We start from the raw sequence: 18,789 nt of genomic DNA on the forward strand, positions 1-18,789 counted from the left end.
TGGAAAGTAACAAAAGTAGATCTGTTAAAAAATGGGGGGGGGAAAGGAATAGAAGAATCCCTATAGATTTCCTTCCACTTCAAAATCAAATAAATAAAAAGAAATTACCCTCCTTTTGAGAACAAGATCTCAAATTTGCTAAGTGTGTCTGGATGCTGCTGTTGACTGATTGACACCACTGAAGAGAACCTGCTGGCAAGAGTATTAAAATTGCATTTGTCAATTTCTAACACTCCTTGAGGCATTTTTTTGACACTAGCAAAGGCAGTGGGTTTCCCTTGATTTTCCCCCCTTACCCATGAGCCCAGGGAAGTATATTTGCTCAAGAACAAAGCACTGCCTGCTATCGATTGCTTTTAAAACAACGGCTTGCTTAGACCTACGAATCCAGAATGGAACTACATCTCTTTTGCAAAACCAACACCTAGGTGAAGATCCAATTTTATTCTGGGGTTCAACATTTTCCTAAATCAGTATGATGTGCTCACTTTCGGCATTTCCTTCCTCCTTCAACTTCCGCAAGTAAATAGTCTTCTGAGTATGCCAGATATACAATCAAAATTCCTGCTTGCAAGAGAAATTCAGATACAAGGACACAGATTTCAGACAACCAGCGGTAGGTCGTGGGACGGATGTTCAGGGCAAGTGGCATCAACATCTCGAGTTAACACACCTCTGGTCATATTTTAACACATCATTAGAAGAGAGTGAATGGGAAAGAATGAGAGAGGAAGTCAGAAACACAACAGAAATTAGGAGGTTAGTCAGTTAACAAGGACCACACTGGGATATTACTCTCCTTAGTGTTCTTTCTGAGCCCATTTCGGCACTATATTACCTTCTCTTATCTTTAATCTCCAAATGCCTTTCTCTACACCCTCAGTTCAATGGGTGATTTCACTAGAATTTTCTAAGGCCTCTACAAATGGGCAAAGTCAATGTTTTGAATCAACTCATTTGATGTTTTAACTGGCTGTGCACTTAATTGTATTAAAAATGCATGAAGCTCAAACTCTCCTCACACGTATCCCTAAACAAAAAAAAAGAGGCCGATTCCATGGTCCACATTGCAAAAAAAGCTCAGGTTACATTTCATTCCCTCCTAAGGATATAAATGGACTCCTGGGGTTTGGTGTTCAATTCTAGCCAAGTTCCCAAGTGTAATATTGGAATCCTTTCTTTTTGGAATTAACAATCACATGGCTGACTCCCTAAAGGCCCTCCCCCTCCTGAGCAGTCCTAACCATCCATCATTTTCATTACCTGGGTCTTCTGGGGGTGGCTGTGGCCTGATTTCTTGCTCTGTGATGATTTCTGGAGGTGGAGGTGGTGGGGCTGGAGGGGCTTTGACAGGAGTTGTTGATTCCGGAGTCTCAAATGCTTCTTCAGAGTCGGAACTCCTGACCAAAACAGAGAAAATGAGTTGATTTTCGTAACTGGTTCAGATGAGAGAGTTGCACAGCAACTACAGTAAATAATAGAGCTATCCAACAAAACAGATCAATTAACAAGCATTTATTAAACACCCACCAAGTGCCACTGGGCCAACTAGATGGCAGAGCACATAGAGTGCTGGGAGCCAGGAAGGCTCATCTTCCTGAGTTCAAATCTGGCCTCAGACACGTACTAGCTGTGTGACCCTGGGCAAGTCATTTGACTTTGACTCAGTTTCCCCATCTGTGAAATGAGCTAGAAAAGGAAATGCCAAACCTTCCAGTATCTGACAGGAAAACCCCAAATGGGGTCATAAAGAGTGAGACATGACTGAAAAAAACAACTAAACAACAACAAAATGTGCCACTGTGCTAAGGGATGGGAAATCAAAGAAAGAAGTAAAACGGTCAGTAGCTTGTGTGTATGTGTGTAACAACGTATACAGGTATGTTTAAAAACAGATACAACATAATTTGGGGGGAAGGCACCAGCTGCTATTACAAGGTGGGTGGAGGGGGACGTTGGGGGGATCAGGAAAGGTTTCATGTAGAAGGTGGCATCTCAGCTGAGCCTTGAGGAAAATTAACCTTTCTAAGAGGAGGAGGTGAGAATATTGGGCATTATGGGACAGCACAGAGAAGAAACATGGAGGACCACATATGAAGAACAGGAGAAGACCAGTTTGAGTGGATCATAGTGTGTATGAAGGTGGGTGGATCATAGTGTGTATGAAATGTGAACGTAAAAACACCAAAAAGACAAGTTAGAGTCAGGTGGTGAAGGGCTTTAAATGCCAAACAAAGGATTTTGTATTTGATCTTAGAGATGAAAAGCAGTCACTAGAATTTATTGAGTGAATGGGGAGGTAGATGAGCATAGGGCAGAGGCAGGGTCAGAGTCAGAACTGTGGTTTAAGAAAATCATTCATTCTAGCTTTAGTTCCTATGATCCTGTGACAGATTGCAAGGGGGAAAGACCTGAAGTGAGGTGGGGAGATCAATTAAGAGGCGACCTGAGTAATAAAATGTTAGCTCTTCGAGGAGAGGGATGGTTTGATTTATTTTCTTCATACCCCTGTTTCTAGTACAGAATCTGATAAATAACTGGAGCTTAATAAATGTTTGTTGCTTGACTGATTCACCTTTAGATAAGTTTCTCAGTTTCCAATCAGGCTGGATATAGGGTAAAAATTAATAAATTCATTTTGCAGCATGCTTCTTAAGGGAGAATATCATCATTTCAGGTTTTACATAGCCCTGTTCTTCAACGAATACCCACTTTCAACTCAATTCTACTTGAGATGTGTTTCCCAGCTTTGCATGGAAAGCAAATACAATGTAGTCTTTTTTATGAACATTAGGAACATTTCTTGGAATAGAGTAATAGAAACTGACACAGAAAGAATAAGAGGATTTGTATGTGTGTGTGTGTGTGTGTTGTGGGGAGCATTTCTTCTAGGGTTTAAGCATAATGTAAGACCAAGAGGTTTCCATATTATAAGAAGACCCACATGGTTGCAAATTCAAAGCACATAAGGCAGAAAGGTGTGGTCAAAATGCTCACAAGGAATTTCACTGTCAAAGTAGGTTTCCACTCAAACACAAAACCATTGCATGTGCATGTCCAAGGTGGCTACACTTTGAAATGAAAAGAGTAACTATTTTACTGAAGAGCATTAAGAGTGCTGCCCTTGGTTAAAGGAGAATAAAATGCAAAAAGTACTTCGTGCACAATCCTTCCCTAGTGGAATTCCCAATGCTGTACAAAGCATTTTCACCCAACATTCTGGTTCATTGTCTATATTACTTAATCTATGAGAATGAATCCCCCAAGTCATTTACATCAACAAAAAAGCATTTATGAAGTTCTTAATAGTGCTTGGCCCTGTGTTAAATGATATGTCACAGGTCAACCATTATGGCAGCAAGAGATTCAAGTACTAACATCAGCTTTCATGTCTCCCCTTTCATTATCTTCTGTACTCAACTAGGTTGCCCAAACCCAGTCTACAGCAAAAACCTAGTTAGGCCCGTCTGTCCCTCGAGGCCAAAGCTCAAGTCCAATGTCACAGGATCACAGGAACTGAAGCTAGAAGCAGTCTTATGAGGCCACCAAGTCCAATTCCATATTGTTTTGACAAACTCGTAATACCTTGAAGTATTATTTTCTGTGTCTTGTCTCCCTGGTAAGACTGTATCAGGAAGACAGGAATGGCCCCTAATATTTCTTTACATCACCTGGAACATCTTAACCACAAGTGGTAGTCAATCAATATTTGTTGTTTGGATGATCTGACCTGATTCTAATGCCAATAGTGAACAAGCTTTGATTCTTTAGATTTCTGCTCCTCAGATGTCAAAATTCTGTGCTCCTAACAATTTCCATGATTACCAGCCAGAGCAATAAAGGAAGGATTGAGATGGAGAAATTAACATTTTTAAGGCAGAATCCATGTGACCAAGTGCCAATGGAAAGTAACGAGTCCTAACACATTGAGTTTATCGACCAATTTAGCAGGGCAAAGGAGTTCTCTACTCCCCTCTCCCTTCTACAATGTTTTCTAGTTACCACCATTAAACGTAATAAAATAAAACAAAACACTTCAGAATAGGAATGGGAAGAAGGAAATACCAATGAGGAAATGGCAGTTTTTTAAAAATGCACAAGTGAACCCTTAATTCACACCAGAAACAAAAGGAGAGATGATATCTTTTTATAAACATATCAATACCAAAAGAAACCAGCCTACAGAACACACAGAATACCCACGGACCAGACTTTGCAGATTATAAACTCCTTGGGGGTAAGGAACAAGTTTTATCTAGGCTTTGTTTTTGCTCAGCACTTGGCACAGGCGCTAATAATAGATGCTTAATAGATATTTGTTGTATTCTATTTGTTGTAGTACTTTGAGGGAGGGTGGTGCAATGTAAAAAGGCCTGATTCTGGAGTCAGGGACACTAAGTTCAAATCCCGTCACTTATACCTTCTACGTAAGTGACTGGGAAACTCACTTCACTTCCCCTGCCCTCAGTTTCCCCATCTGGAAATAATGACGTTGAACTAGCTCTAGATCCAGATCTATGATCGTACAATTCTATGAACTCAGTCAAGGCAGTGGAAAATTTTTTAACTTTTTTTACCTATAGGAAAAAAAATACAAAGTAGTTATAACATTGAGACCCAAAGAGAAAACAGGTTTTACACATTTAGACTCAATATCCCTCCTGTGGGGTTCCTCTTTATATCTGTCCCTAAGTCACACGCCATTTTTACAGACCTGTGGCACACAATGACCACGGATTAGAACAGTGATCTGATAGAAAAAACCAACTTGCCTCCTTCCCGAGATTCCCTGCAGGACTAAGAAACTGTAATCTCCATTGCTTCTTACCGCCGTCCATATCCAACGTGCCCATTCGATGGGAGACCAGACATGCCAGGAAGCAAAAGCCATCTCGCCTGAAGAAAATGCCCCACCAACTAATGCATTTAGTGTTTGCCTTCTACAGAATCCACAGCTCTTTAGATTTCCCCAATGTTGGGGTGGGTAACCTCTACAATTTTAACTACTACTCCAGTTATCAATTTCCTGGACTTATCTAGCTTCTTAGATGCCTTTATATCACTCCACACCTGCAGAAGCGTGAGCAAAGAAAGTGTATCCTATTGCATTTGCTTCTGTCTCCCTCTGGTTCAGCAGCATGTCGTTATCGGAGTACAAAGGACCCTGGCTCTTTTTTGACAACTGAAGTGGCACTATGGGCCGGCTGCCCTTTCGTGTCTCTGTTGAATTCCAATGAGATCTGTGCTCCTGCAGCTGCCTAGACGATGTCCTCGAGGTGCCCATCCATCATAATATCTGCGTAGAGTCCCGTCAGGGGCCAGGAGGGCACAAGCTATTGTTCCTGCTGCCTGTTTACTCCGACTTTCCGGTGAAAACACTTCGCCACTATCAATGAATAGCACTGCATCGACTTCTTTCAGTTCACGCTTTGTTTCTAAGCATAAACTCCTGCACATTTCAGCAAACTCTCTGGGTAGCAGAGAGCAAGTTAATTAGAAGAAGTGGATGGCAGCTTTTTTAATGAGATGTTTTTCAGTATTCAATGGCCTTGTCCTCCGAAAAGTATTTCAAGACCAGGAATCTCTGTGTTCCACCCACAATGAGTCTGCACATAAAAATATAGCGGCATTTGTGAGTCCCAACAGCACAGAAAACAGTCATTTTTATTTCCCCTACTAGAAAAACAATGTTCTCTTGTAGCACCAAAAGGAGGTTGATTTCATTTGCCAAGATTGAAATTGGCGGAACTGCTTGTGTATCAGGGAGCCACGTAACTTTTCCAGATTATAATGACATCAATTTACAAATGTATGCATCGACTATTTGCTATGTAGGTGGCATAATTTAACACTCCAAAAAAAAAATCCCACTTCATTAGTTTTGAGATTTCCTCCAGAGGCAGACTGCATGCCATAGTAGGCAGCTGCTATTACAAAAAGAAGAGGGAAAAACTACCATGTGGCAAACAATCCATTCCCCCACTTATATTCAAAGCTGTGTCAACCTCGCAGCTAAACTTTCATTGGCATTGACTTTGGGAAACAAGAATTGCCACCACTAACAGAACAGAACTTTATTGAAGAAAAATAAGAGCATCTAGAAAGCATAAATATAGATATTAGCTAATTCAGGAATGTGATTTGAGCCAAATCAAAATGCAACAAAGAATAACTTTCCCTGAAATAGGAATAGTATCATTAGCAAAACACATAGTGGCCTATGCATACTAAATAACGGAAGTCATTGCTAGGGAATCATAGTGGATATAGAGAAGGGAAAGGGAACAGGCATTTATTAAGCGTGTACCGTGGCACTGAGGGGCAGCGAGATGGTACAGTGGACAGAGTGCCAGGCCTGAAGTCAGAAAGACTCATCTTCATTAATTCAAATCCAGCCTCAGACACTAGCGGTGTGACCCTGGGCAAGTCACTCTGTTTGCCTCAGTATCCTCACCGGGAGAAGGAAATGACAAACTATCCCAATATCTTTGCCAAGAAAATTTCAAATTGGATCATAAAGAGTCAGACATGACTGAAACAGCTAAATAACAACCAAAATGGCGCTACACTAAGCCTTACCAAGATTTATCATTTCATTGATAGAGCCCCAAACTTATAATCAGGACAACCTAGGCTGCAAACCTGACTTTGATGTATATTACCTGTGTGTCCAAAGGCAAGTCACTTAACTGCTCTGAGATTCAATTTTCCTCAACTGTAAAATGGGGATAAAGCGGCATCTACCTTACAGGGTTGCTGTGAGTATCGAAGAAGATAATGAATATAGTTTTTCAAACCTTACAGGGTTACAGAGGTCAATAATGTACCCTCGCCAATACGGTAAATCAAAGAAGATATATGTTTTTAATTAAGAGGGTGTACTAATAATAAAGATCTATGGCACATATTTCTAGAACTAGAGTTTGGTTTTTGTTGTTGTCTTTTTAAAAAATAATTCTCTCTGGATGAGGGAAAGAGAGAAATATGGTGGAAAGTAAGAATGATGGAAAAACAAAAAATGCTAATTTTTAAAAAGTTCATAAAAAGGATAATTCTAAGATTTCCTTGGAATAGTTTATGTTTCAAAATCTCATTAAATATGGTGTTTCTGATGCAAAATAAGAATAATACTGAAACCCTTAAGAGTAGCTGCTATTTTGCTGCTCTAGGTGGGGCAGTAGATAGAGCTCTGAGATTGGAGTCAGGAAGACCTGAGTTCAAATTCGGCCTCAGACACTTACTAGCTGTGAGATCCTGGGCAAGTCACTTAATCCTGTTTGCCTCAGGTTCCTCATCTGTGAAATGAGCTAGAGAAGGAAATGACAAACTACTTCAGTATCTTTGCCAAGAAAACCCCAAATGGGGCTATGAAGAATCAGATGAGACTGAAATGACTTAACAACAACATCAAAATATATTTTCAAATTAAACTTAAAATCATAGATTAATTGAATTGAGCATTAGAAGGAACTTAGATGTTGTCTAGTCCAACCTGTCAGTTCTACAGATGAAGGGCAAAGTTAATGGTTTGTCCAAGGTAAGTAAGCTAGTTAGCAGTTCTCTGACTCCCTTGCTAGTGTCTGACGAAGTTGGATGCCCTTTCATTCTGAACTGCCTATACAATTAAGATACTTTGTCTGTATACAGACAAGTACAAGTAGAAAAGGCTGTCACTGGCAATTCTTATGAAGGAGAATTGTAGCTAGCAGGAAACAAACGTATCAAGCACTGAAACAATTACCTGTTCCTTTAATGTCAACTGATTGTCATGAAGCCATTTTAGGATGAATCCATTCCCAAGAGAAGCACAAGTAAACATATTTCTCTGGTGAAACCCACCAAAATACTAACCTCAACACCCTGGCTGGATGGATAAAACACAGCAGTCCAGGGGTTAAAGACTAAGTGCTGTGAGCCTTTGGGTAAGTCACTGCATTTCTCTGGATCTCAATTTCTTTCTCCTTAAAATGAGGATGTTGAACTACATAATACCATGGGACCCTTCTAGTTGTCACCATTTTAGAAAGGGAATTTGGATACCATAGGTAGAATGGGGTTAATAGTGAGGGAATGGAAAGCCTCCTTTCTATACTTCCAATAATTCCATCCTGTGTACCTTACATGAAGAAAAAATCTAATTAATAAAGCTGTATACGATCATGATATTCTAGCCTCCTATGCCTCCTCTGGATTCCCTGATCACTTCCCCATAAAGGCTGAGTTCAGGGAGACAAGATCACTCTGCGGCCCCAAGACTTAGAGCAATGTCAGGTGTGATTGACTGGCAATGTCTGAACCAAGTGAAGGTGTGTGCCTTCCCTAATGAGAACAATGAAACATAAGCATCCTTCACAAAGTGGATTACTTGATTCTTCTAAGACTGACTACATACTTATACAGTGGCAATCATAGGATCAGTTTTACCTTCTGGGTGGGTACAAAACTAATGACAGCAAGGGCATTGAACCCAAGATTCTCATGAGTCTGCGTTGAATTCAAGATTTGAACCCAGGTCTTTCTGGATGAAAAGTCCAGTGCTCTTTCTCCTATACTGCTTTCCAATTATTATTGCATTCCTAGACATTAGGAATAAGTTGGTAAAGAGAGTAACCAAAACATACAAGGCTGAAGTCAGTATCATCCAAGCTCCTTCCAAATTGTGGCTCCATTCTTCCGCTGACAGAATTCAGTGATACAGATGAAAAGATGGTATTAACTTTCATAAGCAAAAAAGCTACAGAAGTAAAGTAAGATGTAAGCATCATGAAGCCACATATACAGTTACTACATCAAGGAGTTTCCTACAGAAGAAAGTAGAGAATCTGAAGAAATGGACAAAAGAGTAGAGATATTGACCATGGGGGATTTGGTCTACTTATTGGAAGGCTGAATTTCTTAAAAACCCAAAGGGCAAGAAGTTGTAGATAGCACCAAAGAGCATAAATTCAGTTTATATAGGACAGGGTCACACAGAGTGACTTTAGTAGTGGAAGACAGCAAGGGGAGTTAACTAAAAATGTTCACCATGGAACTAGAAACCTTGAAAAAGTTTATCTGACTTTAATCAGGCTGTTAAAAGTGAGTGACCCCCATTTAAGGTGAACCATTCTGTGATCTGTGGCTTACTTTTCCCAAGCTGCTAGTAATTCAGCATTAGTACTTCCATCTTGCTTGGAGATTTAAGGTTTGTCGCCCCTCAGAGTGATCTGCATTTGTCCCCATAGGGCCAAAGCTGCTGACTTTCGCACGGTAGTGAATTAAAAAATCTCCATGGAAGCTTTGATTGTAGAGGAGGAAATCCCTCCCCCGCCCTTTCTTAAAGGGCAGAACCTTGGACTATATGGACACACTGGTTATTTCCAAAGCATTTACCAATTAAATTAGGCCCATATTGCTCGAGCAATAGGCAAGAAAAGGCAAGATAGAACATTTCCACAATGACAGGAGTTTGGGATAGCTTTTTCGGTAAGTATGTGTCCCTGGGCACTCTCCTAAACACACATTGTTAAAGAGAGCTTATTTACAAAATGACACCAGTCCCTAAGCTGGAAGAAATAAAGGCACTGATGCCTACAGCACAATTGTAGGAAATGCAGAAATAGTTTTGAATTAAACTCCTTCTGGTTCAAGATTTAAGCTATTTGTAATTGAATTGCAGTGAGCCCTTTTTTTTCCAAGAGCTTTGGAGGCTGCCTAGCTTGTTTACAAGCCTCAAGAGGAAATAATCGCTCCTTCTATTGGGTCTTAAAGTTAACAAAGCATTTTCTCACAGCCATCTGTAGAGGTGGGTAGTCAAGGCCTCTTTATCTTCTCTCCATTCCCTGTAGGATTTTATAGATGCTGATTCTGTCACCACAGACTGAACAGACCTCATCTTTTCGCTCTGGCCCAATTCATTGGATTATGAGACCTAATTTAGGGGTGCCTTTGTCCTGTCTCACTGGATACAAGCCCTGGACCCCAATGCCTAGGACTTAGTACAAGTTACCAGCTCTTTATAGCTAGGTCTGGTAGCTACAGGGGCTGGCCAGAGATCCCAGGAATCTGGGTTTCCACCCTTATCTCCAAGGCAGCTAGGTAGCACAATGGATAGAGTGCTGGGCCTGGAGTCAGAAAGACCTGAGTTGAAATTCAACATCACACACTTACTAGGTGTGGGACCCTGGGTAAGTCAGTTAACTTATTTGCTTCAGCCTCCTCGACTGAAAAATAAGGACGATAATTGCAACCTCCCCGCCCCAGGTTGTTGTGAGAATCAAATGAGGCAATATTTATAAAAAGCTTAGCACACAGTAGGTATTTAATAAATGCTTCTTTCCTTCCTTCCAGATCAGCTTCCACCAGCTCTCGTGGTCACAGCTATTTGCGGAGGAAACAGGCTGATCTAGGGCTAATTCCCTTAGGAGGGTCCCCTTTTGGGGCAGAAGAAGGCCAATAATTAGAGGCTGCTTCTATACAAAGTCAGCGCAGCCTTAAGTTATTCAGTCTCAAACTAAGACTTTGGGGACACCTTGTATTTGATCAGCAGGGGAAAGTGAAAGGGAAGGAAGCAGAGAAGACAAAGAAAGAAGGAGGGCTTGTGATCACCTTCTCTGAGGGGCCTCACACCTCACTGTCCTTGTCAGAGTCTCTTTTTTTGCAATTCAGTAAGCATGAAGACCCTTGGAGGAAAGTCAGGATGGGAAAAACCCCAAAGCCAGAAAGCTCAAATCACCAAGTTTTGTTTTTCTTCTCCCCAGTATAATGATCACAGATGTTCGTAATGATGACCCTACAGCACTACAAGGTTCTGATTCACAGAAGAAAGGTTGAATTATGCCTGTCGTAGTTTTGTGCTTACTATACAATACACCACACTACATTTGTCGGAAAATTGGTAGCAAGATTGTGGTACAGTGAGTGCAGAGAACCCCAACAGAGTCAGAAAACTGATCGACTTTTAAAGCTGGAGGGGACCCTGGAGGTCATCTCATCCAACCCCCTCCTTTTGAAGATGGGAAAACTGAGGGCCAAAAAAAGTGAAGTGGCTTGCTGAAGGTCGCAAAGGTGAACAGAAGTAATGGGCCACCCGGCAGGGAAGAATGCATAGGAGTCTCAACTCTACTGCCCATTACTAGCCGGGTGACTCCACTTCTCCACATCAGTTTCCCAGTCCATTGAATAAGAATAGTAATGCCCAGCCAGCATCTCTCAGATTTCTTTAAGGCTCCAATGAGATAATCAAAGAGAAGGTGGTCAGAAAGCTATAGAACGTTTGTTGTTATTGTCATTCGATCTTGTCCAACCCTTCACGGCCCCATGAACCATAGCTCGCCAATACCGTCCACGGGGTTTTCTTGGCATAGATATTGGAGTGGTTTGCCATTTCTTTCTCCAGTGAATAGTAGATGCTTAGTAAATACTTGGGTAGCTACCTGGTGCACTTGGTTTGAAATCAGGAAGACTCATCTTCAGGAATTCAAATTTGGCCTCAGACACTTACTAGCTGTGTGACCCCAAGCAAGTCACTTAACCCAGTTTGCCTCACTTTCCTCATCCATAAAATGGAGAAGGAAATAGCAAATCGCTCCAGTGTCTTTGTCAAGAAAACCCCAAACAGGGTCACGGAGAGTTGGACATGACTGAAAATGACCGAACAACAACAAAAAAAAGCTTTATTGACTGACTGCAAAGTGTTACGTAAATGAAAAAACATTAACAACACCCCCCACACAGTAGGTGCTCAATAAATGCCTATAACTAATGTTGGACTTGGTTAATGAGAGTATTTAATTAGCCAGAACACCCCATTCCCTGACCATGTTGGGTAAGTGTGGGGCAAAAATAAGGAATTGTTAAATGTGGAAATTCTAGCAGCTGTAATAGTGATGCATAAGAATGTATGACTTGAAGAGAAAATGTTTGGCCCTCCAGGTCCCTCCCTGCAAAATTTAATGCTCACTATTAAAATGGCTGTGGAATATGGCGCCATGACGTGAAGTAATAATTTTTACTTGAGTGTTCATTGAATTATAGTGCAGTGACCCTGAGAGGAATCGAAATCAGCAAAACAAAAGAAATGCTGACTTTCAGTTTCTATTATGTAGTTGGTCTTGCTTCTCCTAAGTCCCCTAAAAAATCATCTAGAAGACCGAAACTTTGCAGAATGTTATAATTTTAAGATATTTATTTTAAAAATATGTACATGCATATAATTTTGACTTCCTGAGAGTCAGAGTTGGCCTGAGTTATCACTGGGTTTGATGTACTTCTAACCTCCAACATAAACTTTTCATTCCTGCAGAATATAAATTTTCAACTTTGGAACCAAGTTCCTAAAACTACTTAGACAGACAGAATCATACTTGTGATCATAATAGCTTGCTAATAGGAGCTAACTTTCATGCAACACTTTACAATTTACAATGCACTTTATCAATACTATCTCATGCAATCCTCACAACAATCCTGGGAGGCACATGCTATTACTATCTTCATTTTACATATGATGAAAATGAGGCCAAGAGAGGTTAAGTGACTCACACAGGGCCCCACAATTATGATTATTTGAAGGTGGATTTGAACTCAGGTCTTCCTGCCTCCTGGGTCAGCCCTCTGTGTCCCCTAGCTGAGATGTTCAGGAATTCATATTTCTCTCTTGATATCTATTTGTATGGGTTGGATTTTGAGACAGAGACACTCTTTATGGTGTCTCTGTCTCAATGAGACCTATTTCAACTACTCCTTCCTGAAGTTTTAAAATGAAAAGATGCAAATGAGGGGCCATCATTGACTCCAGACTGGTCATTCTGTGACTCTCACCTGTGCTTCATGAAATAAAGAAGCTTAGCCTTCTTCCTAAGATGAATCAGACTCTGGGACCACAAAGGATTCCATCCAATTCCCTCATCTCATGCTTTAGAAACTGGTCATAAACATAAAAAGAAAGTCTTTCCTAGGTTTATCTGAGGAAATGGAGAATCGATGCTCCACTCCCGCATCCCACGGACTGCATAGGGAAATGTATGCACTCGCTTTGATAATTACTTATTTTTGTATCGCTTTAGGACAGACACAGATAAATGGTATGGAAAGTATTGCTGAAAATATACTCCCTGGTTGGAAGGGAGTATAAGGCAAAATTGTGTATGACATTAACATAATCAGATTATCAAAGAAAAGAAGATCGGCTGGGTACATGGCACGAGCAAGGGATGAATGATGGACAGCATGCATCCTCCACTGGTATGCTCACAATATCAAGAAGATAGAAGGAAGCTTTCCCCATGTCCCTCCCACTGGCCATTAGGTAGGCTACCTTTAGTGAATCTATGGAAGGACTTGGATAAGAGGTGGGTAGTATGGATGGGTTGAGATCCGCATTGCTGGAGGAAATATGCACCTCGACAAGTTCTCCCTCAGTGGACATCATTTGAAGATATTTGCACTGCCCACTTCACAAGTGTTCAGATTTACAAAACATTTGCTCACAATAACCCTTTGAGGTTGGTAGTGGAAATATTGCTAAGGACGAATAGTCCCATGTTAGACAATTTCCCCATGGTGATACAGCTAGTAAATGTCAGTGTCACAATTCCACCCAGGGTCTTCTGAAGCCAAGTTCAATGCTCTTGCTACTTTGAGGCCACACTGGAGCCAAGAAGACCTTGATCCAAGTCCTGATGCTGAAACATAGTGGCTGTGTGATCCTGGATAAGTCACTTAGCCCCTCATTGTCCCCAGCCACAGTAAGTGGCCAGGCTGCATTGCTGGGGAGAGTTTCCCTACCCAAGAGTATTCTACATCAATGAAATCACAGGTCTAGCGTCCATCTCTGTCCCATACTATATCTCAATTAAATCCAGTATTTATTAAAAAGTACATCTTCATTACACACAGACAAACACACACACACACACACATTGCTAGTATCTTCCTCTAGGAAATTACTTTTTATCTATACACACACACTGCTAGCATCTTACTCTAGGAAATTACTATCTACACACACACACATACACACACACTGCTAGTATCTTACTCTAGGAAATTACTATCTACACACACACACACACACACACACACACACTGCTAGTATCTTCCTCTAGGAAATCACTATCTACACACACACACACACACACATATGTAAGTCTGTGTGTATATTTGTATCTATGTATATATTTTATATTTAATTTTCTGTGTCCAATTTCTTTTCTACCAATACAATGTAAATCATTGAAGGCAAGGTCTATTTTCATTTTTTTATTTGTAACCACAGCATCTATTACAATGCCTGGTATGTAGAAGGAGCTTAATAAATACATGTTGACTTTTTTTCTTTAACCAGACCTGTAACTTCATCGGTAGAAAAAGCTCCCAGAGAGTAATTTTCTCTACAAATATCTGCTTTGCAATTTCTAGTGTTAAAGAATGGCCCAGAGCACCAAAGAGTTAGGTGACTTGCCCAAAGTCATAGTCAATATGGGTCTGAGCAGAACTTGAATCTAGTTCTTCCTGATTTCAAAGCCAGTTCTCAATATCACCCTGCTTCTCTAAATGCTTAGTGAATATGTGTCAGACACCACTTGGTACAGAGGGAACAAAAGATAAAAGTGGAAATAACAGTTGCTGTTCAGGAACTAAGTTTCTCCTGGAGATATATACCAAGGAGTAAATCTGAGGTCATCTGAAGAGAAAACATTATTAAATAGGAGAATCAATAAAGCCTCAGGGAGGTGGTATCGGCTCTGAGCATTGAAGAGAGGGGATCTTTAAAGGAAGATAATGATGTGGGAGTGAAACTGGGAGGAAGTATATTCTGGGAATGAGGAACTTTTTAGGGTAAAAATGGAAACTGGTAGAACAGGTAGTAATTAGTTAATATGGTAATACTCTATTACCATATTATCAGACCAGTTTGGTTGAAACAGTGTGAGTGTATGTGTGTGTGTGTGTGTGTGTGTGTGTGTGTGTGTGTGTGTGTAGCAGAACACTGGGAAATACGGCTGGAAAGGGAGACTAGAGGTATATTCTGGAGGATTCTATGTCCCCAACTGTGCAGTTTGCACAATACTTTATCTTAGAAGCCATTGAAGATTTTCTGAGTAAGGGGGTGAGTTGTTCGAGGAAGATGATTTTAGTATGTGTGAGGAAAGTGATTGAAGAAGGGAGAGATTAGAAGAGAGATCACTTGGAAGACTATTGCAATATGAAAGGTCCAGGCAAAGGCTGATGAGCCACTGAGTTAGGGCTCAGAGACCTTGTGAGATGAGAACAGACAGATGTGAGAAATGAGTCAGTTACCCCAATGACTACTCCATCACTAGCACAGATCCTTTCATTACCAACATTTTATGAGTCAATAGGTCTATGAGTTGGTGTAGGAATTAGCCAATCTGCTTTGACAAGAATCTAAAAACAACGTTGATAATTACACAGCTTCCAGATTTAGATTAAAAACTCAAGAAATCTTATAATAAGTATCGGTGACAGAGTAAGTTTCATTCCTTTGCCCCCAAAAGGATCAATGTAAGGAAACATGCAAGGAAGAGATAAAGCAGAAACTCACTAAGTATTGTAAGACACTTGTTCTGGAGAATCCCTAACATTCACCTTAAGACCTAACAAGATATTCCTTCGTGAGAGACAGGAGGTTCCCACATGTCACTTAGGACAATTCGGGCCTTTAGTGCCCAAATTCTTGATTGATCGTGAACAATTATAATGTCATGAGGATTTCCCAAGACAATTTCACTTTATCCTAAGATAATGGGTATACTTAACATCTCCTTCCCAGAAGGAGAAGCCATACACCTACTACCTCTCAAAGTGACCCCCATCGCCAGTTGTCTTGACCTTTGTCTTGCTACCGGACTTCAATGACTGGAGGAGAGAGAGAACCTGACAACTTTAAGCAGCTTGACCTACTCATATCCAATTCATGCACAAATCAAGACATTACCCTTGTGATGTTGCCATTGGTCTTCTTCAAGAACGAAGGTCATACGCACACACAAAAAAGAATGAAAGTCACAGCTCAAAGTGACCCACAATGGGAACCAGAGAGCATGAAAAGATTGGTTTTCTGGCATTTGGACATACTGCAAATGCTCTGGGGTGGAGTGGGGAGGGGAGAGGGAAGACTAGAAATAGCTATATCGAGGACCCTTCATTCTTCCAAGGCAATGGGAACTCTCTATACGGATCCCAATAAAAAGAATTGTTTTGAAAATTAACTATAGCCTCCACCCTCCATCTGCTTCCCAGCTGGAAACCACCCACAGAAGAATCTCCTAATCAGACTGCACATGTAGCTCACTACATTGTCAGAATCTGCTCTCCAGCATGGTGAATATCTCTAGAATGAAAACAGAACACAATCTGATTGTGCAAGGGGACCTTTCCCCTCCATAGCTCATTTTTCATGGGGAGGAGATGGAGTACCCTAAAGAGTCCTCCTTTAGCAGGGCTCTAGGGAGACCTGGGGAGAAAGAACACTGCTATACTGGAAACAAGTAGTCCACCTGGTGAAAAACAAGCATAAATGAAAAGGATTATTTCAAAAGCAATTGTCCATGTAGCAAAGCTTGGGTCTGTCTATGTAACTTAAATCACAGCCCCAATGTGCCACTGGCTTTTCTCTCTTTACTGTATACAATTTCTTTGCCTCCATTGTGGTTTTCCTAATTGCCCCAGCAATATGCTTAGAGAGCCCAATCATGGGACCATCTATTGTATTTGTTTTTAAAAGGTCATATACATAACCACTTCCTTGTTCTTTGAATCATAACCAACCCCCACATGCAACTTCCTTTCTCTCTTCCCTTCCCAAGCTTCCTTCCTTGCTGCTACTATAAGCTATTTTTTTTTCTTATCTACTAATCCCTTAAGGAAACTGGGAAGACCTCTATGAACTGATGCAATGTGAAGTGAGCAGAATCAGGAGAACCAACAACATTCTAAAGAAAAATAACTTTGAAGGACTTTAGAACTTTGATCAATGCAATAAAAACTATATTTCCAGAGCACCAAAAACCAGCATTCTACCCACCTTCTGACAGAGGAAGGATGGATTTAAAATGCATAATGAGATAGCTTTTTGGACATGGCCATTGTGGGAATTGTTTTGTTTGACTAAGCATATTTGTTATTCAGATTTTCTTTTCTGTTGTTTAATTGGAGGAAAGAGGGAAAGAATATAAATTCCTGTTCAATGGGAAAATTATAAACAAAAATAAAGTATTTAAAATAGCTTTAAAAATCTTCTAACATCCACTATTCTTCTCCTCCCTTGCAAGTTCACTATAGTTAATTTTATAAAAAAAATTTAGGTTTCACATAATCAACTAATGCCTTTTAAAAAATTTTCTCTGTATTATTAACTACATGGCAAAAATATGTCCTTTAAGGGGGAAAAATGTCTACATAATCAGATCTTAAGAACAGTGATATTGAAATTTTCTCCTAACTTAAAAGCAGTAAATTGAATGGAGTAATTTATTTTGTGGACTATATCAATAAAGAATTGTTATTCCAATCTTGTCTTTACATAGTTTTCCTTTAAAAAAAAAACTCAAACTATTCTGTTGTAGCAGAGCACCATCATCCACACAAGAGTCTAGGAATTCATATTGGGTATTAGAACAGGGCTGGACCTTGGGAAAGATTCTAGGATGGCCATATTGTATTTCCAGACTTAATCCCTAAGTACAAAGGTGAATTATTTTTCTCAAGGAACAAGGATCAATAAAATACAAAGCCAAGGCTAATCTGACTATTAAATTACAAATTAGAAAATTCAGGTGTGAAAGAAAGAAGGTTCAGTGTGATGTGGTAGGAGAGTGAGACAATCTCATCCTTTCCTTTTCCATTTCTCCTCCCCACCCCTCCATTTCCATTAATTTGATCAAATGGGTGCCCTGGATCAAAGTTTGTGATTGCTCATTTGTAAATGTTTGTTAATATTTTTTGTTTTCACATCACCTTCATTTATGGATCTATCCCTCACCCTTTTCTATTCCTCATAATACAAAATAAGGGGAGGTGGGGGGAAGCAGTGTCGCAAAGCTGTCACAACTAAATCTAACAGTATATACCCTATTCTAAACCCATAGTCTCTCACCTCTTTGGAAAGATGTAGGAGGCTTATCACTTTTATTCTCTCCTTCACGACATGTCCCCATGTTACTAAACTATCATTTATTATGAAGTTTCTTTCAAGGCTATAAAGAAGGAATGGAGGCAGGGTTGTGCTGGAGCCAGTTCTAATCAGCTTAAAAGAGCTGATTGTTAAATTTTTACTGCGAGCACTTACACTTAGATACTACAAATCAGTGCTTGATTTACTGTTTTATCGATTGTCTAGACTTAAGAATATGATGGAAAAATGTCAATAATGTAGATTAAACTTAACAGTGTTTCCTACTTTTCAGAGACCTGGTTGTTAAACATTTATGAGTACACCCCTAAATAGAGATGCCTCATCATTTTTTTGGCCCTTTATTTCCCTCCCCCATACCACTTTAGCTATTTCAGAGTTTCTTTTAAATTTTTAATTATCAAAAAATCTATAGATTTCAAAGAGGACTATGACATCCCTTATAGCTCTCACACTCTATGGATTAAAACTTAATATAGTTACGACAGCAAAGGAGCAGACAATTCACTGGCGTGGCCACTTGTGACCTTAGGTGGGTAACTATCTCTCTGGGAAAATGAGGACATTTGATTACATGATTCACAACATGGTACAGCAGATATAACAGTGAAAGTGGAATTGGGATGATCAGGGTTCAAATCCTGCCTGACATG

At 40.1% G+C, this 18,789-nt stretch overlaps 1 protein-coding gene across 8 annotated transcripts in view; it reads right to left on the minus strand.

Annotated features, from left to right (window-relative positions):
* TACC2 (transforming acidic coiled-coil containing protein 2) overlaps window positions 1–18,789 on the minus strand; it is a 311,227-nt gene that overhangs the window by 77,281 nt on the left and 215,157 nt on the right. For all 8 annotated transcript variants that reach the window (XM_036734240.1, XM_036734243.1, XM_036734241.1 and 5 more), the window contains one exon: window positions 1,264–1,400. In XM_036734240.1, coding sequence (XP_036590135.1) covers window positions 1,264–1,400 — 137 coding nt within the window. The remainder of the gene's footprint in view (window positions 1–1,263; window positions 1,401–18,789) is intronic.

Source organism: Trichosurus vulpecula, chromosome 8 (genome assembly GCF_011100635.1).
Source record: "Trichosurus vulpecula isolate mTriVul1 chromosome 8, mTriVul1.pri, whole genome shotgun sequence".
Taxonomy (NCBI): Eukaryota; Metazoa; Chordata; class Mammalia; order Diprotodontia; family Phalangeridae; genus Trichosurus; species Trichosurus vulpecula.